This window comes from Arachis duranensis, chromosome 5 (assembly GCF_000817695.3).
Source record: "Arachis duranensis cultivar V14167 chromosome 5, aradu.V14167.gnm2.J7QH, whole genome shotgun sequence".
Taxonomy (NCBI): Eukaryota; Viridiplantae; Streptophyta; class Magnoliopsida; order Fabales; family Fabaceae; genus Arachis; species Arachis duranensis.
In genome coordinates this window covers 3764889-3787922 of record NC_029776.3, presented here as the reverse complement: position 1 = coordinate 3787922, position 23034 = coordinate 3764889, and the positions used below count along the sequence as shown (strand labels likewise).

Sequence of the window (23034 nt, the reverse complement as noted above, 5' to 3'; positions counted from 1 at the left end):
TGTACTCCAAATCTAAATATGCTGAATTAGACCTTTATTTTGTATTCTAAATCTAAATCGCCAATATTATCACTAAGTCCATTTTTTCTTATTTGTTCAATGAATTTTGGAGCAAACTCAAATTTATTGGTAAGACAATCCTTCGTTGTTTGTGGGAGATAAAGGAGATAAAGAAAGTTAATTTATTGTTAAAGGTTAATTACAACAAATTTGTTAAGTTATTAGCGATGAATTGTTATTAATTTAGCCCGCATTCACTCTAACTATATATAGTGCGATGCATATATAATTAAATAAATCATAACTTTCTATTTTATTATTTTTTAACCGAATAATGATGATGAGATTTAAAATGGTAATTTGCTAATACTAATCAAGTTAATCATATTTTATTAAAAACAAATATGCTATTTAATTTGTATATTAAAATTAATTATTAATATATTTATATATAATATATAATTAAAATTCGCAACCTGCTATTTTATTTAGTACCTTTAATAATAAGTTTTATTTTCTAAAGAAACACTACACTTTTTTTTCTTGAAATGCATTACCCATTAATCTGAAAATTAAGCTAATTCTACTAATAAAGCAAATCCCATTGGGTTGACGGCGTCATGGTATGAATCTTGTGCACTAAGAAGCCATGTACATATACATACTCTATTTACCGTGTCTTGTACTTCACAATCTAATTTATTATATATATCCGAGAGAGAGTTTCTTTTGAAGAAAGAATTTTATTTGATCGTAATTACCTAGCAATATGAAAAAATTAGAGATACTTATTCCGTGCTCTGCAAACTATACTGCTTTGACACCAATCAGTTTTCTAGAACAAGCGGCCACTATCTTCGGTGATAATAAGGCCTCAATCATTTATGGTGACTACGTTAGATTTTCTTGGAAGCAAACCTATCAAAGATGTCTCAACCTAGCTTCTTCTCTCCTCAGCTTTGGGATTTCCCATCCTCATCATATTGTAAGCTAAGTTCCTTTAAATTCATGTAATCTATGCTCATAATTTCTTAGCTGCTTTTTAGATTTCTACATTATTTCTCTTAATTTATTTTGTGCGTAGAAAATAACCACTGACATAAATATATTTTTATATAAAAATAATATTAAAATATAAACACATATTATATTAAATATATCAAATTAAAATATTTAACAATTTTCATTATTTATTATCTTTTAAAAAAATATATTCATGTCACTAATTATTATCCGTGTGAAATTCAAACTCCAAAATATTCATGATACATTATAGTTTAATTTTGTCTAGTTTCATATGTTACATAACATAAAGCTAAGATTGGTATTTAATAGAGAATTATTTTTGATATGTCATTTGATATCTCAAATTCCAATTCCTAGTTTCTCCCTTTATTAGCTTTATCTCTGAAGTTCTTGCATTAGCTATGTTAGCTTTTAGAGCTAAAAGTTAGTTATACCAGAGTAGTGTGTAATAATCCTTGCAAGTTTATTTTCCACCTGTCCTAATTATTGATAAGGTTATTGCCTCATATGAGGAATTTTCTTTTCATTTTATCTACTATTAATCACATCTTATAAATGCCATTTAGCAATAAAATACTAAGGCAACTTTATTTTAATCAATCATCATCTTACGGTGTATGCTAAGAATAATTATTTATATATTTTAATTCAAATATTATTACTATATAGTGTTATAGTGTCCAAAAAAGTACTCAATTTACTAGAAAATTTAAAAATTAATATTTAAAATTTATTATAAAAAATTAAACAAAAATTAAATACAAAATTATAAACACCGTAAATTCATCCTACTATCTATACACTCCATCTTTTCCAAAATCTTGTCCTAGGATAAGAATCAAGCTGGATATATTTTCCAAAAGTTTATGTTTAATGTCCTTATACACTCCCTCTTTTCCAAAATCTTGTCCTAGGATAAGAATCAAGCTGGATATATTTTTCAAAAGCTTATGTTTAATGTCCAGCAATTTATTTGGGTTCACGATGTCAAGGCATTATTATTCAATACGAGTCTTTGTTTTTAATTTGAAATAATCTATTTTTATACTATTACATGATTATCACTCAATCACTGTCAATTCTATTCAACCGTTTTGGAAAAGAAGGATTGTTTATATTTGATGTTTTTGTCATTTGTTTAGATCTGAATCAATAAATAAGCGCGTGATCATGGAATATTTTCATGTTTGTAAATTGATTTCAAGTATTCTATCATTATTGTTGAACAACCTAGGCTTCGTTGACATTTTGATCCTCATATACCAAGACTTGCGCCAATCAAACTCTTCTTTAAAATAATATTTATATTTTTAATGAGTCAATAATCTTTTTTTGTCAGACATACATACGCATTAGAATATTAAATAGATCTGGCTAATATATATCATGGTGGGAAGAGTACTATGATATGAAATTCATTTTAGTTTTGAATATTATTTAATTAATTTATTAAATTTTAATTTTGAAATATTTACGGTCTAATTTTTATATAATTACTTAATTAATTTTACTTTTTTTTGACCATTTTGGTAATATGCATGTGTGAAGTAATTATTTATATACATATAAAAATATGTAATTTAATGCATAAAGTATCTTTGTACTAATATGTTAGATGGGAATTAAATACTTAATTTTTTTCTAGTCATATGGAATTTGACGTTTTGAGAGGTTATGATGTCAAAGATAAATTAAACTCTACGGAATAATAATATCACGTGAAAATATTGATCAATAATACTTAAAAATTTCAAAATGATAGATAATTAAGGATAATTAAAAGAATATTTTATAAACACAAAATATCAATTATTAAATATATACACTATGAACAACTTCTTATAAATTTGAATGTTTATTATAAAGGTAAATTTGGTTTGATTATATGGTCACATAATTTGATTGTAATTACAAATTTATTTTATTGGAATATATAGTGTATGAACTACGAAATTTGATTTTAAATTAAAAAAAATTATGTATATATCAAAAATTAATCATTAAATTAATTATTATATAAATATATTATTTAATTCATTTTTAATGTATGTTCTATATTTTAATATATATTTTATATTAATAATTAATTTGATAATCGATTTTTAATGTACATCAAACATAAAATCATTGTAAATGTGAATTTGATTTATATTTCTTAGATATTGTGGAGTCACTTTTTATATTCCTAAGACTACAGATTTTTTATATAGTAATGGTTGATTTATTAATTTATGTGTTCATGTACCACTACTAATAATTAAAATTATAATATAGTTAAACAACCTATAAAAGATTGTTGGTTAATTAAAGCTAAAGCTAGTAGAAGCCTTATTAGTAGGGACTAAAATATTGTTGTACATACATCAACTACATCTTCAATTATATTATTTTAAAGCCTGCAGCTATATAATAGCCAATCATTGTAATATTATTAAATTTTTATAATTTTAGTGAAATAAAGCTCATTTACTACCATCAACGTTATTGTCTATGCATGCATTACTGAAAATTTTATTTAATTGTTACTACAGATTTTAATATTGATGCTTGGCTGCTTGCATTAAAATGGACTTTCAGTCAAATCTGTAGTTTCTATGAGAAATAATAATGAATATGTTTATATTTTTGAAATGTAGCAAGCCATTAAAGATATGAGATGTATAAACTTTTTTTTTTCTTTTGAGTAATATATAAAATTCTTGAACTAAAATTTATATTGCATGCACTCAAATATTATATAATAATACTGTACACATATGTACAAAAAAAATATAAAAAATATTCATCAAGACCTTACTATATGTAATTTATTTAAAAAAAAAATTGGAATTGCAATTTATACCCTAAACCCTAATCTTGATTTGTGGTTATTTCTCGTTACCTATTTGATAGGTCTAGAAAAAGTTTAATACTCTTTAAGCTTTGAACTTACATATAACATGCGTCTGATATTACATCTAATATAAAAATAATAAGATTTATCGGAATTATAAAAAAATGTAAAAACTATATATGCCAACTAAATGTACGTACCTAATAATCTAACAAACGAAGTGAAGATCTATAAAATATAAGGATCATTTAGAATGTATATTATAAGACCCACTATAATGATGGAATCAATGCAATAATGAAAAAAAGTTTAATTAAAATAGAAGGGTACTCTTTGTTTTTAGCGGTGAATTAACATAGAATTAGAAGACTTTTCTTTTAATTTTTTGGCCCCCTTTATGTATAAGTCTTGCTAACTCATATTAAAATGGATAAGCTTCAAATGGTGGTGGTGATGAGTTAGATATGTATTAATTAAGTACTCATTATTTGTACCACACAACATAAAGGTTTAATAGCTTCCTTTGTTCGAGCTATAATAAAAAATGATTTAATAATAAGAGTCAATACAAATATAATAATAAGAAAAAAAAAAGAAAAACGATAAAAACTAGATTTAAGGAGAAAATAGTTTTTGGATATTTATTTACTTTTCAGGTAAATAGAATGATTTTTTCCCAAAAAGAAAGATACTATTCCAAGAAATAAAAGTAATGTTGTTTATTATTGACGTGTAAAAAATGTTGTCTATTATTTGAATAAAAGATCAATAAAAAATAAATAAAAAATTAGCCAATATACTTATTTATATTATGATTTAACACTAGGGTTCAGACACAAATACACCTAAAAATCCAATCTAAAGATTGGTCCTCGCTCCCCATTGACCGGTTGGATTTGATACAGACTCCACTCTAAAGAATTCGGGATCAAATATTAGCTCGCAGATAACACTTATTCAAATAACTAATTGTCCCTAAAATATCGCAACCGATTTCTAGAGCCATATCTCAACTTCCTTAAGATAAAGGGACGGTTATTCACCTTAAAAGATGGAATTACTCCAACAGTGGTTGATGGTTCACCACTATAAATACACTGACACCCCTCAGGTATCTTTAAGTTCTAATACTCTATAAACCTGTGAAACCCTTTGCTGACTTAGCATTGAAGTGTCTTCACCACCCCCATTCCTTCATACACACAAGTCGGACGACGGCTCACAGACGCACACCAAGTCGGAGACCCCATCCTCCACACATATAGACCATCCTCACAAGTCCAACCCATTAATCTCCGGTTACCCATCGTAACATTGGCGCCTTTGCCGGGGACCCGAGAGATCAACCAGTGATGGCGGATGACTTACACGAAGATGGCAACATAGCATCCGATTCTGAGCAAGAGAATCAAGACGTTGGAAACGACGACAGGGATATAGTCACTCACCAAGGGGTGACTAACCAACATAGAGAAGGCACTTCAGGGGTAAAAGACCCGAAAGTAAACTCCTCTGAAGGGCGTGAATCAGGAAAGGAGGGACAACCCCATGCAGCTGACTTCATGGGATTGTTCCACGGACACCAAGGGCGCATGGAGCAATTGGAGCAAGAGTTGGAACGGCAGAGAGAAACAGATAGAAATTTGAGAAGCGAGATCGAGCGACGAAAGGAGCTTGAAGAAAAGCTCCTAAGACTAGAGTCCGCTCTTCGAAGTCGGAACTCTCGTAGCGACATAGAAGACTCGCCCTTGGGAGGAGAAGATCCGTTCAGTGAGGACATAATGAGGGCAAAAGTCCCAAGGAACTTTAAAAGCCCTGATACGGACCTCTACGACGGAATTACAGATCCAAAGCATCATTTAAGCAATTTTAAAAGCCATATGTACCTGGCTGACGCTTTTGATGCTACTCATTGCAAGGCTTTCCCGACAACCCTTACTAAAACAGCAATGAAGTGGTTCAATAGCCTCCTCCCGAGGTCGGTCACTAGTTTCGATGACCTCTCGCAGAAATTTCTCATGTGATTCTCAATCCAAAAGGACAAAGTAAAACACGCACCGAGCCTCCTGGGAGTGAAGCAGGAGGTCAGAGAACCTTTGAGGGATTACATGGAAAGGTTCAACAAAGCGTGTTTGGAGATCCAAGACCTGCCCACGGAGGCAGTGATTATGGGCCCAGTAAATGGAGTCCGAGAAGGCCTTTTCTCCCAATCCATCTCGAAAAGGCACCCGACCTTCCTGAGTGATGTACAGGAAAGAGCTGAGAAGTACATCAACATGGAAGAAAATGCAAGGCTGCGAGAGCCAAGTTGGCAACCTGGGCACTCTCACTCATCAAAAGAAAAAGAGAGAGAGCCCAAGAAAAAAGAGGAAGTCGGCCCTAAAAGGCCTAGGAGATATCACTCCTATACTCCTCTACGAGTTTCCCTAGTTGATATATACAGGAAAATCTATCATACTGAAAGACTACCTCTCCCTAGGCCCATCAAAAATAAAAAGGGGAGAGTCATGGCGACTACTGTGAGTACCACAAACTATATGGTCACTCAACAAATGATTGTTATGACCTAAAAAATGTGATAGAAAAGCTGGTCAGAGAAGGTCAGCTGGACAGATATCTCATAGAAAGGTTGGACCATTATGGCAAGAGAAAGCGAGATGACGAGGACCGAAGAGACCCACCACCACAGACTCTGGAAAGACATTTACATATGATCTCGGGATGATTCGGTGGAGGTGGCCTCACAAAGTCATCTCGCAAGAGACACCTGAAGGAAGTCTACCAGGTCGGGGGCGAAGCTCCCGACCTTCCAACCATCTCTTTTACTAAAGAAGATGGGCAAGGTATCATTCCTGGACATGATGATCCAGTTGTGATAACCATTATTCTCGCCAATGCCCATCTTCACAGAACCCTGGTGGATTAGGGAAGCTCTGTCGACATCCTGTTTAAACCGGCATTCGAGAAGCTGGGATTGGATGAAAAGGAGTTAAGAGCTTACCCCGATACTCTATATGGACTGGGGGATACGCCAATCAGGCCATTAGGATTCATACCCCTACACATGACTTTTGGAAAAGGGGTAAAATCCAAAACTCTGAGTATCGACTTCATAGTCGTCGTTGTGGATTCGGCCTATAATGCTTTAATAGGTAGGACAACCCTAAATTGGCTCGGAGCAGTGGTGTCCACCCCCCACCTTTGCATGAAATTTCCAACGCCAGAGGCAATAACAACCATCAGGAAAGACTAGAAACTGGCGAGGAAATGCTACAATGAAAGCCTAAACTTGAGAAGAAAAGGCAATGAGGTTCACACCATTGAGCTCGGAGGGATCAGAGCTAAAGAAGAGTTGCGACCACAACCCGGGGGAAAAACTTAAGAGATACAGGTCGGAGAAGAGGAAGAAAAAAACACCAACATAGGAGCTAACCTGAAAGAATGTATGAAACAGAAGCTTATAGGGCTCCTACAAGAGAATTCCGACCTCTTCGCTTGGAAAGCCTCCAACATGCCAGGGATAGATCCCAAAATCATGTCACATAAACTGTCAGTATACCCTGGATCGCGACCTGTTCAGCAAAGAAGACGGAAGCTCAGACTTGAACGGGCCCAAGTGGTGGAAGAGTAAGTACAAGCCCTCCTAGAAGCCGGCTTCATCAAAGAGGTTAAATATCCGGGGTGGCTGGCAAATGTGGTGCTAGTCAAAAAACAAAATGGAAAGTGGAGGATGTGCGTCGATTACACTGACCTGAACAAGGCATGTCCTAAAGACCCATTTCCACTCCCTAACATTGATACCTTAGTAGACTCCAGCTCAAGGTTTCAATACTTGTCATTCATGGACGCATACTCGGGATACAATCAAATCCTGATGTACAAGCCGGATCAAGAAAAAACATCTTTCATCACGCCAAGAGCAAACTATTGCTATGTGGTCATGCCTTTTGGGTTTAAAAATGTAGGAGCAACATATCAAAAGTTGATGAATAAGGTGTTCGCACCCCACCTTGGGAGTCTAATGAAAGTCTATGTAGACGACATGCTAGTAAAAACCAAGGACGATGCCGACCTCCTGGTTGACCTCTCACAAGTTTTCAGCACCATAAGAATGCATGGGATGAGGTTGAATCCCGCAAAGTACACCTTCGTGGTGGAGGCTGGAAAATTCCTGGGATTTATGGTAACACAAAGGGGGATTGAAGCCAACCCCGACAAGTGCAAAGCAATCCAAGAAATGAAAAGTCCGACTTGCTTAAGGGAGGTCCAGCTGTTGAATGGCCGACTTGCAGCCCTTTCCAGGTTCTTGGCAGGATCAGCGTTAAGATCTCTACCACTCTTCTCTCTACTAAGAAATAGATGCCAGTTCGAATGGACTCCTGAGTGCGAAGAAGCATTCCAAGAGTTCAAAAGGTTTTTAATCCAACCTCCCATCCTGACTCGACCTAAAGTAGGGGAAGAACTCATCCTGTATTTGTTTGTAGCCGACAAAGCTGTAGCATCATCCCTAATACAGGAAGACGAGGTCGGGAAGCATCCCGTATACTTCACCAGCAAAGTCCTATAAAGCCCTGAATTAAGGTAACAAAAACTTGAAAAGTTTGCATATGCATTAATAGTAGCCTCTCAAAGGCAACGGCCTTATTTTCAAAGTCACACAGTAAGAGTTCGAACGAACCAACCCATGAAGCAAATCCTTCAGTAGACTGATATTGTGGGTAGAATGGTTCAATAGGCCATAGAGTTATCCGAGTTTGACCTTAAGTACGAAACTCGGACAGCAGTTAAAGTTCAATGCCTTACCGACTTTGTGGCAGAATATGCAGGAGATCAAGAGGGAGCCTCCACCGCGTGGGAATTATACGTGGATGGATCCTCTAACAAAGTCGGGAGCGGTGCAGGCATAATATTAGTCAAACAAGAGGGAACTTAAGTAGAAGTCTTCCTTAAATTTGAATTTTCAGCCTCTAACAATCAGGCAGAATATGAAGCCTTGATTGTAGGGTTCAAACTGGTAGAAGAAGTCGGAGCAACCAAAGTAGTCGTGTTTAGTGACTCTCAGGTGGTGACCTCCCAAATAAATGGAGAATATCAGGTTAAATACCCCAATATGAAGAGCTACTTAGACAAAATATTGGAACACCTTAGGCGATTTGCAGAGATCGAGGTCAAACATATATCTCGGGATCTTAACAGTAGAGTAGATGCCCTCTCCAAGTTAGTTAGTACCAAACCTGGAGGGAATAATAGAAGCTTGATCCAAAAAACTCTTCAAGAACCCTCTGTGACAAAAACAGAGGACAGACAAGACGTCCTTAAAGTATCTGGATTGGACCTCGAATGGATGAACCCACTAATCGAATACACAAAATTTGACATCCTACCTAAAGATAAAAAGAGGCCATGAAAATCCAGAGGGAAGCACAAAATTACACTTTAGTGCAAAATATCCTCTATAAAAAAGGAATATCCACACCACTATTGAAGTGCGTTCCGGCCTCAAGGACGAAGGAAGTACTGGAAGAGGTCCACAATGGTATATGTGGAAATTATTTCGGAGCAAGATCTTTGGCTAAGAAGGTATACGAGCCGGATTCTACTCGCCGACCTTGTATAAAGAGGCCACCGAGTTCATAAAGAAGTGGCAGTCATGACAAATGCATGCAAACTTCCACGTCACTCCCCCCCGAGGAGCTCATTAGCATAACTTCTCCATGGCCTTTTACCAAATGGGGATTGGACCTATTAGGGCCCTTTCTCCAAGCGCCTAGACAAGTAAAATATCTAATAGTAGGGGTAGACTACTTCACGAAGTGGATAGAAGCAGAACCATTAGCCACCGTTACCACCCAGAGAAGTCAGAAATTCTTCTACAAGAACATTATCGCAAGGTATGGGGTCCCTCACTCCATCACCACTGATAATGGCACTCAGTTTACTGATTCCACCTTTAGAAACCTGGTAGCCAGTATGAAGATCAAACACTAATTCACCTCGGTAGAGCACCCACAAGCAAATGGGCAAGTTGAGGCAGCTAATAAGGTTATACTGGTTGGGTTGAAGAAAAGGTTGCAAAATGCAAAGGGAGCCTGAGCTAAAGAACTCCCTCAAGTACTATGGACTTATCGGACTACACCTCAATCTGCCACAGGAGAAACACCCTTCCGGATTGCTTATGGCATAGAAGCCATGGTACCAGTTGAAATCAACGAGCAAAGCCCAAGGGTGAGCTTCTACGATGAGGTTGGCAACGTACAGGGGCACAAAGAAGAGCTCGTGCTACTCCCTGAAGTCCGAGAATAAGCCCAGATAAGGGAAGCAACGCTGAAGCAAAGGATGACGAATAGGTACAACAAAAAAGTCATTCAAAGACGCTTCACTCCATACGACTTGGTCTTAATAAAAAATGACGTTGGAGTCAACAAGTCTGGGGAAGGAAATCTCGCTGCTAATTGGAAAGGGCCATATAAAATCACTGAAGTCTTAGAAAAAGGACACTACAAGGTAACCGATTTGAGCAGTACCGAATTTGGACGAAGACCGTCTCAGGACGAGGTGGAGAGACAATGGCCCCATTCACTACAATTTTGTCAGGGTTAAGAGGAGAAAGGTCCAGATCAGAAGCAATGACTCCGACCTGCTCCTTAAAAATCCTCCAAGCCTCCTCCGAACTCTTAGCCACTGAATCCTCCAGGTCCTGGTAGGCCTCCCGACCTCTTGCCAGCTCCCATTTTAGATCGATGTTCTCCCCAAAGAGCCGGACATAGTTTTGCTCCGCCTTCTCCTTAAGACCTTCTGTCATGGTACACTAGCCCATCAACCTCTTCTCCCTCTCCTGAAGCCGGGTCCTCTCCTTCCTTAGCTCGGCAACCTCCTCCTTAAGCCTCTTCTCTTCCTCTTGATAAAGGAAGATCCTTCCCTCCAACTCCTCAACCTTTTGGGTATAACCCAAAGAGCTAAGGAGAGTCTTTTCCAAAATATCAAGGAGTTTTGTGCACACCCCAGTAGCTCAAACACTCCCCTGAACCATAATATTAAGATGGTTTTAAACGGAAACATCGTCCATATCAATTTGAGTATGGGAAAAGATGTGATTTCGAACGAATTTGGGACCATCAAAATTAGAACCTCCAGAAGAAGAACCAGAAGTCTTGCGCTTTTTTCTTCTCGGGTTCAGGGGAAGATCGGGCCAGGGGAATGGGAGGAGGAAGAGAAGAAGCAGAAGAGGAGGATACCAAAATAGAACCAGAAGAGGTCCCCAAATCACGAGGAGGAGGAGGAAGAGTACCTGCAGCCCTCGCGGCATCAACTTGAGCTCAAGACCTCCTCTTGGCATTTTGGACCTTTTGGTAGGAGGAGCCAGATCCTTTCTTCACCATCTCTGAAAAAGAGGGAAACAAAGAGTTAGTCTATAAGTCGGAAGGCTACAAGTTGGAAGCAACAAATCGAAAGATTATAAGTCGGAAGTTATCAAAATCATTAACAAAGATACCTAATTGGGTCCGCACAAAATTCGGAGACCCCTGAAAAAACTTTTTGGTATCCAAGTAAGGGGCTCTCCCCCAAGCTTCCCGGAAGAACCCTACTACGGCATCCTCAACTTCATCCAAATCGTCAAGGCTATACTTTTCTATAGGAGAAGCCTTCAGCTAGTACAGAGAAAAGAGGGGAATGGAATCTTCATCAAGAAAAAAGGGATGGTGACCTTCTACTGCTAGGACTTTAAAAAAAAATTCTTGAAGTCGTGGAAAGACTCGTCAAACATAGAGAAAATTTTCCGACCTTGAATAGATCGGAAAGACACCCACTGATGCTTACTATTTTGCCCACTAAAAGGCTTACTCAGATGAAAAAGATAGAAAAAGATCTTTAAGGAAAAAGGGAAGCCTAGCTCTCGGCTTACGAGCTGGTAAATCCTCATAAATCCCCAAGAGTTGGGATGGAGCTGTATGGGGGAACTCGGCAGTGATTCAAAACATCCATCTCAAAATCAGAAAAAGAAAAAAAACCCAAGGCGGGTAAAAAGGCAGTCATACATAAAGAAGAAATGGGGGTCAGAGTCAGAAATCCTCCCAAAACAAACCCAGTCTCCAGGACCCGGGGCAACCAATTCATACTTAGGCTCATCATTCTCATCACTACAGAGCCTATGGTAGGTACGGAGGTCAGTAAGATAGTCTGTATCTACTAGGGGACCCTCTTCAAGAACAGTGACATCTACCCACTCAGAAACGTGAGAAGTCATCCTTTCCAACTAAAAAGAAATAGGCAAAAATGAGACAAAGAGCTACAAAGAAAAATGGAAAAAGATCAAAAACAGGATCTCTAGACGATCAAAGCAAGCCTCTCAATAAAGCAGGGTCACTAGGCCTACAGACAGACTCGCTACGAACATGCAAAAACTCCTCTAAAAAATGAAAAGTAGAGTATTCAATAATAAAAGAGAAAGAAAAGAACTAACCTCTATTTGCGGAAATAAAAAGGAGCAAGCGCGACAGCAACTAAGGACTTGAAGAAGGAAGGCTAAAAAAGTTTCTTTCGGAACAAGAGAGTGTAAGCAAGAAGTTTTCAGAAATAAAACAAGGAAAGAAGAGGGAAAAGTATTTATAAACACACCAGGGGCATAAGGGTAAAACGACGCGTTCATTAAAGGGGCGTGCCGTTACCAATGTAACTGCTCCCACGTGTAAATATGAAACCCCCTAACGGACGCGATGTTTGATTAGACGCGACTGTTGAGAAATTTAAATCACGTCGGTTTCAAAGATCACGTCGGTTTCCATGACACGTCGGCTACATGCTCGAGTTCAAATACTCGAATTCAACTCCTAAGTCAAAGAGATTGGATTCGAGTAGGGGCACTGTTCATACCATGGCCCAACACTAGGGCCCAGACACATATACACCTAAAAGTCCAATCCAAAGATTGGCCCTCGCTCCCCACCGACCTCCTCTGATGAGGTCGGATTTGATACACACTCCACTCTAAGGAAGTCGGGACCAAAGGTTAGCTGGTAGATAGCACTTATTCAAATAAGTAACTGTCCCTAAAATCTCGCAACCCACTTTTAGGAGCCATATCTCAACTTCCCTAAGATAAAGGGACGGTTATGCACCTTAAAATGTGGAACTACTCCAACGGTGGTTGATGGTTCACTACTATAAATACACTGACACCCCTCAGGTATCTCTAAGTTCCAATACTCTGTGAAACCCTTTGCTGACTTAGGCATTAGAGTGTCTTTGTAGGTACGACCCTCCATTCCTTCATACACACGAGTCGGACGACAGCTCCTAGACACACACTAAGTTGGAGACCCCATCCTCCAGACATTTGGGCCATCCTCACAAGTTCAGCCCATTAATCTCCGATTACCCATCGTAACAATATCTAATAATTAATTATTGCGATAATTTATTATAAGAATTCAACTAATTTGTACTCTACGGATATATTTTAAAAAGACAATAATGAAATTTTTGTAATGCATAACGTAAACAAAAAAAAATTAATTTTTGTAATAATTTTTATAAAACATTTTTTTATAATATGCTTAATGTATACTCATAGGGTATAAATTAGACCCTTCTCATAAACTCCTTTTCTTATAAGCATTTCACAACACATAATCAATGGGGTCAGATAACTAATCATGTTCAAATAACACAGGTTGTAGCTTTGGCGCCAAATGTTCCAGCACTCTATGAGCTACATTTTGGTGTTGCTATGGCAGGTGCTGTTCTTTCTGCACTCAACACCAAGTTATTGGATGTAACAACATTACCCCAAATTTTGGATCTATTGGAAACCTGCAAAATCATATTTGTGGACTATCAGTTCTTTGATTCTGCCATCCAGGTGTTTGAAATTATCTCCCAAAGAAAATGCAAGCCACCACCCCTCATTGTCCTAATCTCTGATGACTATGATCAAATTCCATATTCCCCAGTGATGAATAATGTGAGTATCCTACCAAATACCTTAAGTTACAATGATCTTGTTGCTAAAGGGCACGCGGATTTTGAGACTTTTAGGCCAAGCAATGAATGCAATCCTATATCAGTGAGTTACACATCAGGCTCCACAGGGACTCCTAAAGGAGTTGTTTATAGCCATAGAGGTGCCTACCTTAATTCAATTGCGGCGATTTCTCGTTTCAACTTGAAATCAAGTTCAGTGTTACTATGGACAGTTGATATGTTTCGCTGCAACGGTTGGTGCCTTGCTTGGGCAATGTGTGCTGTTGGTGGCACCAATGTTTGCCTCAGAAATGTCTCAGCAAAAGGGATATTTGATGCCATCCAATTTCACAAAGTGACTCATTTGTGTGGTGCACCAACCCTTTTGAGCATCATTGCTAATTCATCCCCCAATGATCACAAACCTCTTCAATTCAGGGTAAAATTCATAGTTGCAGGTGTGCTACCACCAGTTCAAATCCTCAACAAGGTAGCAGAACTTGGATTTGATGTTAACATCGGATATGGAATGACAGAGACTCTGGGCCCTGTCATTGTAAGACCGTGGAAACCCGATTCGGATAATGAAGATACAAAGCTGAATTATGGTGAAGGAGGGCTTCCAAGCTTCATGATGGAAGTAGAGGTTGATGTGAAGGATCCAAACACCATGAAAAGTACCCCTCATGATGGAAAAACCATTGGTGAAATCATGTTCAAAGGGAACACCCTAATGCTAGGGTACCTTAACACGCAAGAAACCGAGGAAGCTTTTAAGAGTGGATGGTTCAAAACTGGGGATCTTGCTATTAGGCAAGAAAATGGTTCCATAACATTGAAAGATAGAGCAAAAGATATTATATATTCAAATGGAGAAGCTGTGAGTTCATTAGAGGTAGAAGCAGTGTTGTTGAGTCATCCAAAGGTTTTGGAAGCCGCTGTTGTTGGAAAATATGATGAGTGCTTGTTTGATTCATCACCATTTGCAGTTGTGAAATTGAAAGATGGATGCAGTGCCACTGTTGAAGAAATCATCAAGTTTTGTGAGGGTAAGTTGGCCACTAAAATGGTTCCTAAGAGTGTGGTGTTTGGGGATTTGCCTCTTAACTCAACTGGGAAGGTACAGAAGTTTCTTATAAGAGAGAAGGTCAAGAGCAATGGATTGTGAAAGAGAGGGATAAAAAAACTATATCTTAGGAATAAATCAATAAATGTTATGTAACACTATTGCTTACCTTGTTCTATGTTGATCTTATACTATTGAAATGAATGCTAAGACTTAAAGAAGTAGATTGGTATGGGTTTCATGTTAATTTTTTTTTCTTTCAATAGAAGAAATACTTTTTTTATGTTGAAAATTATGTAATAATTTCCATGGTCAAATATTCTTGCTTGGTTGATTTTTGTATGGTATAACTCATTAACTCGTCTAGATTTGATTTGAGCTCTTCAACTTCTTTTGGGTAGATAAGTTATACTTCGATAAATTAAAAATGCCTTGTGTGATTATCTGCAAACGATACTCAAGTTAATTTTTAGTATTTTCTTGAATTTTATCTAAATGAAATTTTCATATACCTTTTCCTTAATTTGAGTTGTTCTTTTATAAATAATATAGTATCTATATGGTCATTGATCGGTTATTTATGAGAATTAACTCTCATGTAACCAATGTATAAGGTAATAAAATATAGAGTAAAAGTCTTCTCCAATCTCTAATCATTTATGAAAAAGATTTAGCGTCTTCTAACTATTAGAAAATAACAACCCGATTCTTATCTATTCTTTCAGTAGAACCGAAAGGTTTTTTTGGCACTCTCTGTCTATTAGACTCTTCCTGTTACTTTTTACCCAAAAATAAAAAAGAAGATCCTTTCGGTTACACGGAGAGAATGAATAAGAACCGCGTTGTGATTTTTTAATGGTCAGGGGACGCCAACTCCTTTTTATAAATGGTTAGAGACCAGGAAGGGATTTTACTCTAAAATATATTAATATCCAACTTCTAATCAAGCAATAGTCGAGTTATAATATCAACGAACTATAATTAAAATAGTATAATCTCTACATATTCACTTAGAAGTAGCGAGAATGAGACTAATAAAATATATTATTATTATTATTATTATTATTATTAAACAAATGCCAGCTGCATAATGTGAAAAAAAGAAACAAGAAAGGTTCCCATTGCAATAGTGCAATTCCCACAACCGAGGATAATAAATTAATAATGATGGATGGCCCAAAGCACATGTGACATTATTACTGGAACTAGAATCTTATAGTAGATCCTATAAGAGATTCATGTGACCTATGATTAATGCATGGCTTCAAGACTTTCAAATAGTGATAGGTTTTATGTGGTGGTATGTATATAAGGCTTTGCTTCAGGTTCAAACAAATAATTCTTCCTACTTTTGGAATATACTTCTTTTGTAAAATGAATTTGCAGAACATTTGATTTCATTCATGATTGAAATTATTATATTGACCTAAAAATGGTGAAATTGAATGAAGCATGTAAATAATAGTTGATAGTTACAATTTTATTGCTAGATTTTTTGTTGGATTAATTTGACATTATTCTTAACATTTAAATGAAAAATAAATTAGTATTTTTATCTATAAAAGTTTAAAATACTAATAAATTTATTTATAAAAAAATTAAATTAAATTTATACTAATAAAAAATATTTTTTATATAACAAGCGTATTAAAACATTAATTTTATTGGTAGGTAGATATGTTAACACTATAAAATTTTATAGGTAAAAGTAATATTATTCACCTTTTATCAAGTTCTTGGTGTTGGTTAACCTGCCTCTAGTAATCACTATGTATCATCACTCTTCAATAATTCAACCATGTGATCACTAATTCAATGGAACATCATTATTTCAATAATAGATCTATCACACCGACAGCTTTATTTTTAATTGTGTAATTAGATTTTCAAAAGGATTTGAAGTGAATTGCAACTAAATTATACAATCTATCTAATAATAATAAAGTTTTTTTACTACATTATTTCAACTTTTTGGGAGGTTAATATAGACTGTGAAACCCAACAAAAAACGATCTTTAGCTCATAATAATAACTAATAAAATAAATTTCTGGTAATTTAAATAGTTAACAAGCATGATTAATGTGACAAAATGACTTCAAAGCCCAAATGGGTTGGTGAAGGAACTCAATTATTTCTTGATGTAGGCCATTCAACCCATGTCTATAGTACAATAATATAGGCACATAGCAACAAAAACGTGGTTTGATTTTGACTTGGCAATAATTATACTAAAAATTTATTGCCCAACGACAAACCATTAAATGGAGTTTCGATCTGTAACGGATTAGTCATTGACCTGTTAGGCGGAAGATATCGTGGGAAACAAAAAAAAATTATACTAAGAAAACCAACTTGAGTTGGTTTAATGGTTAGCTTACTAGTCTACTTAAATAAGTGTCAGGAGTTTGAATCTCGTCTTATATATGTAGTAGTTGACAAACTTTTGAATAGAACCCAGATTTGCGACGGATTAGTTACAAAAAACATTAAAAATGATAACATAATTGGTAATTAATAACCTTTCATTGGATATAAGTAAGTTCGATTTTAATTTTCAATTTTCAACAATAAAATTATAGGTACTCAATATTTGAAGACCAATCAAAACTCTTGTGGTAATAAGAACGAAAAAAAAAAAAGAGAAAAAGAAAAAGAAATTGGACCAACTAACTAACGTTCGTTGCATATTAAAAGTTGTCTGTTTAATACTATAAAAGTGCAAGTATAAAGAATGTGAAATTTGCACTAGCTAGACCATAGTAAAAAAATTGGCATTACAGTTAGAAATTGATTCTTTTCTGACACTAACAGAAAACAGGATCAGCTGAAAATGGAATAAGAGTTTTCAATTATCAGTTGCTGCTTATAAACCTTATACTATATCTTCCAAGTTCACCGTACTTGAATTTTGAATATTTGGAGCTAGGAAAACAATAAAGGTTGGTACTTTAATGGTTTAAACCCCACCCCCCTTTTCTTTGTTGCATTCTCGTGCTGGAACTGAAAATTGGGTTCATTTTTCAGTGAAGGATGAACCACATTCATAATTTATAATCTTCTAGTACCCTTTATTCCTTGAATTAAGCAAAGCAACTTAGATATATGATCCGTTCCTTTGTTTTGAAATATCTGCAGTGAGCTAAGTTATACCAATTACATGGCTACTCAAATTGGTGGTTCACTTGTTTGTGGAGTTGCTATTGAAGGGGTTGTGAAAAGAACAAAACTCAACAATGAGGTTGGGAAGTGTAATTTCCATTTTAGAACAGCAACAGAAAGAAGGGCTTGGAATTCCATCGGGATTCTTCACAAGAAAGTGGTTTCTTTTGACAATTTTGTGAGGCACTGTGGTTTGGTTGCTAATGAACCCATTTCTGATGTTGGGTTGAGTCATTTTGATGTGCATAATGATGATGATGATGATAGTGCATTATCAGAAAATGGCATCTTGATCAACAAGAAGAATTTGTATGATTCCGACACTCTTTTACTCGAATTAGCATACTTTGTCAATTAATCACGAGTCCTTTTGTTCTTGAATGCTAATCAGGTACGATGTAATGAATATTATGCTTATATATGTGATTTTTGGCTTTCTTTTTTTCAATTCACAGTGTGTTTGATGGGGTAAATTTAGAAAATAAACCTAAAGTTCCAAGTGTACAAACTGAGCTTATAATGCTTTCTATACCTGCAATTGCTGGACAAGCAATTGAGCCCTTAGCGCAATTGATGGAGACTGCTTACATTGGCAGATTGGGTAAGTTGATTGATCTTTGGTAATGTTGATGGTTTTGAAAAACTTGCATTATGCTGCTTTTTCATTCTTATGTTATGGTATGCATAAATTTACTTTTTAGTTACTAATGAATTGCTCTTTTTGCATGGTGATTATTTGAATAGGAGTATTGGAGTTGGCATCTGCTGGTGTTTCCATGTCAATTTTTAACATAGTATCAAAGGTTTTCAACATTCCTCTCCTTAGTGTGGCAACTTCTTTTGTAGCAGAAGAAATTGCAGCCAATCCAATCAATAATGAAGGTCCCCATGATCAAGCTAAAAGAATGTTTCTACCATCTGTTTCTACTTTGCATCACAAACTTCTAAATTCTTATGTACAATCCCTCTTCCTTATCCTTGTTATTTCATTTTTTGGTCCATTTCCATTATCTGATGTTGCTGTCCTAATGTTTTTCTGCATAGGACTCACCAATGCGGATTCTATCAGAGCGATTTTTGTCGCTTAGAGCCATCGGTGCTCCGGCCGTTGTCATTTCTCTGGCCGTGCAAGGAATATTTAGGGGATTTAAAGACACTAGGACCCCTGTACAATGTTTAGGCAAGTACTTCATTACACTTTTTGAAACAGACACTAATAGAAATTTAATAAGGTTCATGTCACATTGATCACACTGTAATGATTTTTACATTACTTCTACTTTTGCAGGTTTTGGCAATTTGGCTGCAGTGTTTTTGTTTCCTGTACTTATTTATAATTTTAACATGGGTGTGGCTGGAGCTGCCTTGTCCACTGTCATATCTCAGTATGAGCTCTTATGTTTGTTCTTCCTATTGCATATTTTCAATACAGTAACATAGAGATCAATCAAATTAATAGACTCTGTATTAATATTATTTCAGGTACATTGTGGCCACTTTGATGATATGGAGTCTCAGTAAAAGGACTAAACTGTCAATCCCAAATATTAGAAGCCTACCCTTTGGTGGATACTTGAGATCTGGTGAGTATCTTCTCTATATGATTTGACATTAATTCAGTGGTTACACTTGTAAGTTTGATTCAAGCCATTGATAAAAATCATGGTTTTATTGCTTTGGTAGGTGCCATTTAAGGAATAACATATCTCTATGGCTAGTCAAGAGTACTTTGTTGTTTCACGTTAACTTCCATGTGTCTTTGATTAACATAGGAACTATCTAATCCATATATAATAATTAGATATGACATTTCTGATTTAATTTTGTAGCTTTTGCATGTTTATGCATCTTCTGTTTTGAATGCTAAATACTTGAGAAACCAGAGGAGTGTCTTGAGGGAAGTTTTTCCAATTTATTGCACAGGTGGTTTTCTTCTTGGAAGAACTTTAGCTTCTGTAATGACAATAACTTTGAGCACAACAATGGCTGCACGTCTCGGACCCTTAGCCACGGCAGCACATCAGATATGTTTGCAAGTATGGTTATCTGTATCACTTCTTGTAGATGCACAGGGAGCAGCTGGTCAGGTACACTAATCTCTCTTCATAAACATTAGAATCTCTTAGTCTTCATGTCAAAATTTCACAAATATTAGATGACAGGATCATTGGAATATTAATATGAGGAGATCTATTCAAATTTTAATTTTCTCATTCCCTTTGACTTCATACAATTGACCAATGGAGTTATATTACTGAATAGGCTCTTGTTGCAAGTTTCTTGGCGAAGGGTGACTACAATACTGTAAAAGAAGTAACTTACTTCGCTTTAAAGGTTGTCCATCTCATTCTTTGTGTTAAATTATCATATACTTTGCCCCTAGTATTCATATTTCTAATTTGATTTTATGTATTCTCAGATTGGAGTACTCACTGGAGTCATGTTAGCTATAATTTTGGGTACCTCTTTTGGTTCTCTAGCAACCCTTTTCACTCAAGACATTGAAGTCTTAGGTATTGTTAAATCTGGTCTACTGGTAAGAAACTAAGAATACTTACCTGCATTTCCTTCTGTTAATTATTTTCATTAGGTAAATTACATTGATCTAGTATATGCTAATTTTTGGAGGTTTGATACTCAATATCATTGTATTTTGAAAGATATAATACCGAGTAAGGAGGTTGGTATATGCATGACAATCAAGAATGTTATATGTAATTTCACCTCATTTTAAAATAAACTAGTGTAATTTAATTAGTATTTATATATCATATGCAAGACCTTAATTATATGATAAATACCTGCACAGTTTGTCAGTGCTAGCCAACCTTTAACTGCTTTGGCTTATATTTTTGATGGACTGCATTATGGAGTTTCAGACTTCTCCTTTGCTGCTTGTTCTATGGTAAGTAAGTGGTAATGTCCATAACTTTCTCACTTTTAAAACGATAAATGAGATAAAAATAACTAAAAATAATGTATTTTTTTTCTAAAGTGACAAACAACTTTTGTATTTGAAAAACTATTCATGTATTTAATCCAAAATTTTGTAAGAATATTTAAATAACGATTTGGAAAGTATATACAAAATATGGAATAAAAATTCAACCTCTAATTTTTTTTTTATTTTTTGAAAGTATTCTTGGTCATTGATAAAGAAAATTATAAAAAATATATTTAACGTAAAATCACTAAATTTTAAGAATAAAACAGCTTTATTTTTTTCATGATATTTATAAATTGCATCAGAATCTAATTTTTAAAAATATATTTAACTTTAAGTATTTTTATCGTATTTTAAAATATTCTAGGAATATTTTTGTCTTCAACAAAAATAAGGTCGTTATTGTTTTACTCCTCTGTAATTTATTCTGATACTTTTGTAAAATAATCTAAACAGATGTTAGTGGGTGCAATCTCTTCTACATTCTTACTTTTAGCTCCTTCAGTCATTGGTATACAAGGAATCTGGTATGGTTTAGCTCTTTTCATGGGCCTCCGGACAATTGCCGGAATTATGAGGTGAATTAAACAATAACACTGCTCAATTCTACAATAACTGATCATTTTTATTTTTATAGTTTTATAGTTTATAGTTATACAAATAAATTGACTTGAGAATATACCAAAAAGGTGAAAGTAAGGGATAAAAAGAGAAAAAAAGGGAAAAAAAGTAAAGCTATCTAACAAACTAGAGAATTAAGTTAACTTTCAAGTATCAATAATTCAATATGCAACTTTACTTTGTTGTTCAGATTATTATCAAAAGATGGACCATGGTGGTTCTTACAACTAGACAACCATGAATTGAAGGTGGGTTAATAAAAGAGGACTTTTATGTGTGGTATTCTTTTACATTTTTTGTAATGTCATGCTCATATTTTCTCTCCTTTTACCTTTTAATATCACACAATAATTTTAGTTGGTGTAGTAGCAGGATTCAGAAGAACAATCGGACATGTGAAATTTTTAAACTACGGTAAATGATAAATTGATAATCTCTAGCAAAACTCACATGTTTTTCAGGAGAAGAGGGTAAGAAAAGTAAATGGCTAGAGATGGTGGATTTTCTGTTGGGCTTTGTAATTATGGAACTTTCTTTTTATCGGCCACAAGATCATGCCTTTGTTAGAGAGTTTGGAATTGTAATTGCTATTGTTATTTAATTGTATTATAATTTTGGGAATGGTTTAGAGTTATTTTAAAAATTTTAATACATTTAATATTTAAAGATGTGTATTCCANTTACATTTTCATTTTATGTTTTAGTGAGAATACCGTACTCATATATATATATATAACTTTTTAAGTTTTTTTCTAATATTTTCTTTTATGATAAATAATAGTTACTTTTTTAAATTATTTTTATAACATCGTTCTCTTTGGATCCTTTCTGTTACTTTTTTTAATCCCATATTATATTATATTAATATTACCAAATAAATGTTAGAAAAAGAAAAAAAATATTTTGGTTTTAAAATAATAATAGAAATTAGAAAGGAGTCATACTATTATATACAAAAATAATTAATATCGATACTAATCTTTTATAAATTAGTGATTATGATAGTAATTTTTTATTTGAGATATCTCCTAAAAAAACCAAATTCCTTTGTATAATAATGAGTGAATTACCAATGTGGTCATGTTTTTATACTTAGACGGATATTGTTATTTTTGACGGAAAAAAGAGACCTTTGGCATCTCTATTTTTTATTTATCTTGGTGAGATAATTATATTCTATCTTCATGTGAGCTTTTTGTTCGTCAAGCACTAACAAAAATTGCTAATGAACATGTTGAGTTAGTGAAGTAGACATTACGTGTCAATGTGAATGGTTAACAAAGACGGTGAATTATTTATAAAATCGGTTAAAAATTTATTTGTTAGGATTTTATTTGTATTAAAAAATTTTGATACAATATTTTTTTAAATTAATTTCTTATTTATTATATTAATCAATTTTTAACTAAATTTTTAAATGTATA

The 23034-nt window shown here is 34.7% G+C and overlaps 2 protein-coding genes across 2 annotated transcripts; both read left to right on the top strand.

Moving 5' to 3' along the window:
• The first annotated feature begins 735 nt into the window (after positions 1–735).
• Positions 736–15113, top strand: LOC107487417 (butanoate--CoA ligase AAE1). The gene is made up of 2 exons (XM_016108056.3): positions 736–985; positions 13530–15113. The coding sequence occupies exons 1-2, from the start codon at positions 770–772 to the stop codon at positions 14985–14987; spliced, it is 1674 nt and encodes a 557-aa protein (XP_015963542.1). The 5' UTR covers positions 736–769; the 3' UTR covers positions 14988–15113.
• Positions 15114–17646: 2533 nt separating this feature from the next.
• On the top strand, positions 17647–22298 carry LOC107487418 (protein DETOXIFICATION 45, chloroplastic). The gene is given in 14 exon segments (XM_021142016.2): positions 17647–17825; positions 18022–18354; positions 18501–18646; positions 18790–19090; positions 19092–19225; positions 19334–19430; positions 19528–19628; positions 19969–20132; positions 20308–20379; positions 20465–20581; positions 20855–20950; positions 21446–21567; positions 21801–21858; positions 22072–22298. Coding segments are annotated over 13 exon segments (1749 nt in total). The 5' UTR covers positions 17647–17825; positions 18022–18043; the 3' UTR covers positions 22102–22298.
• Positions 22299–23034: the final 736 nt, after the last annotated feature.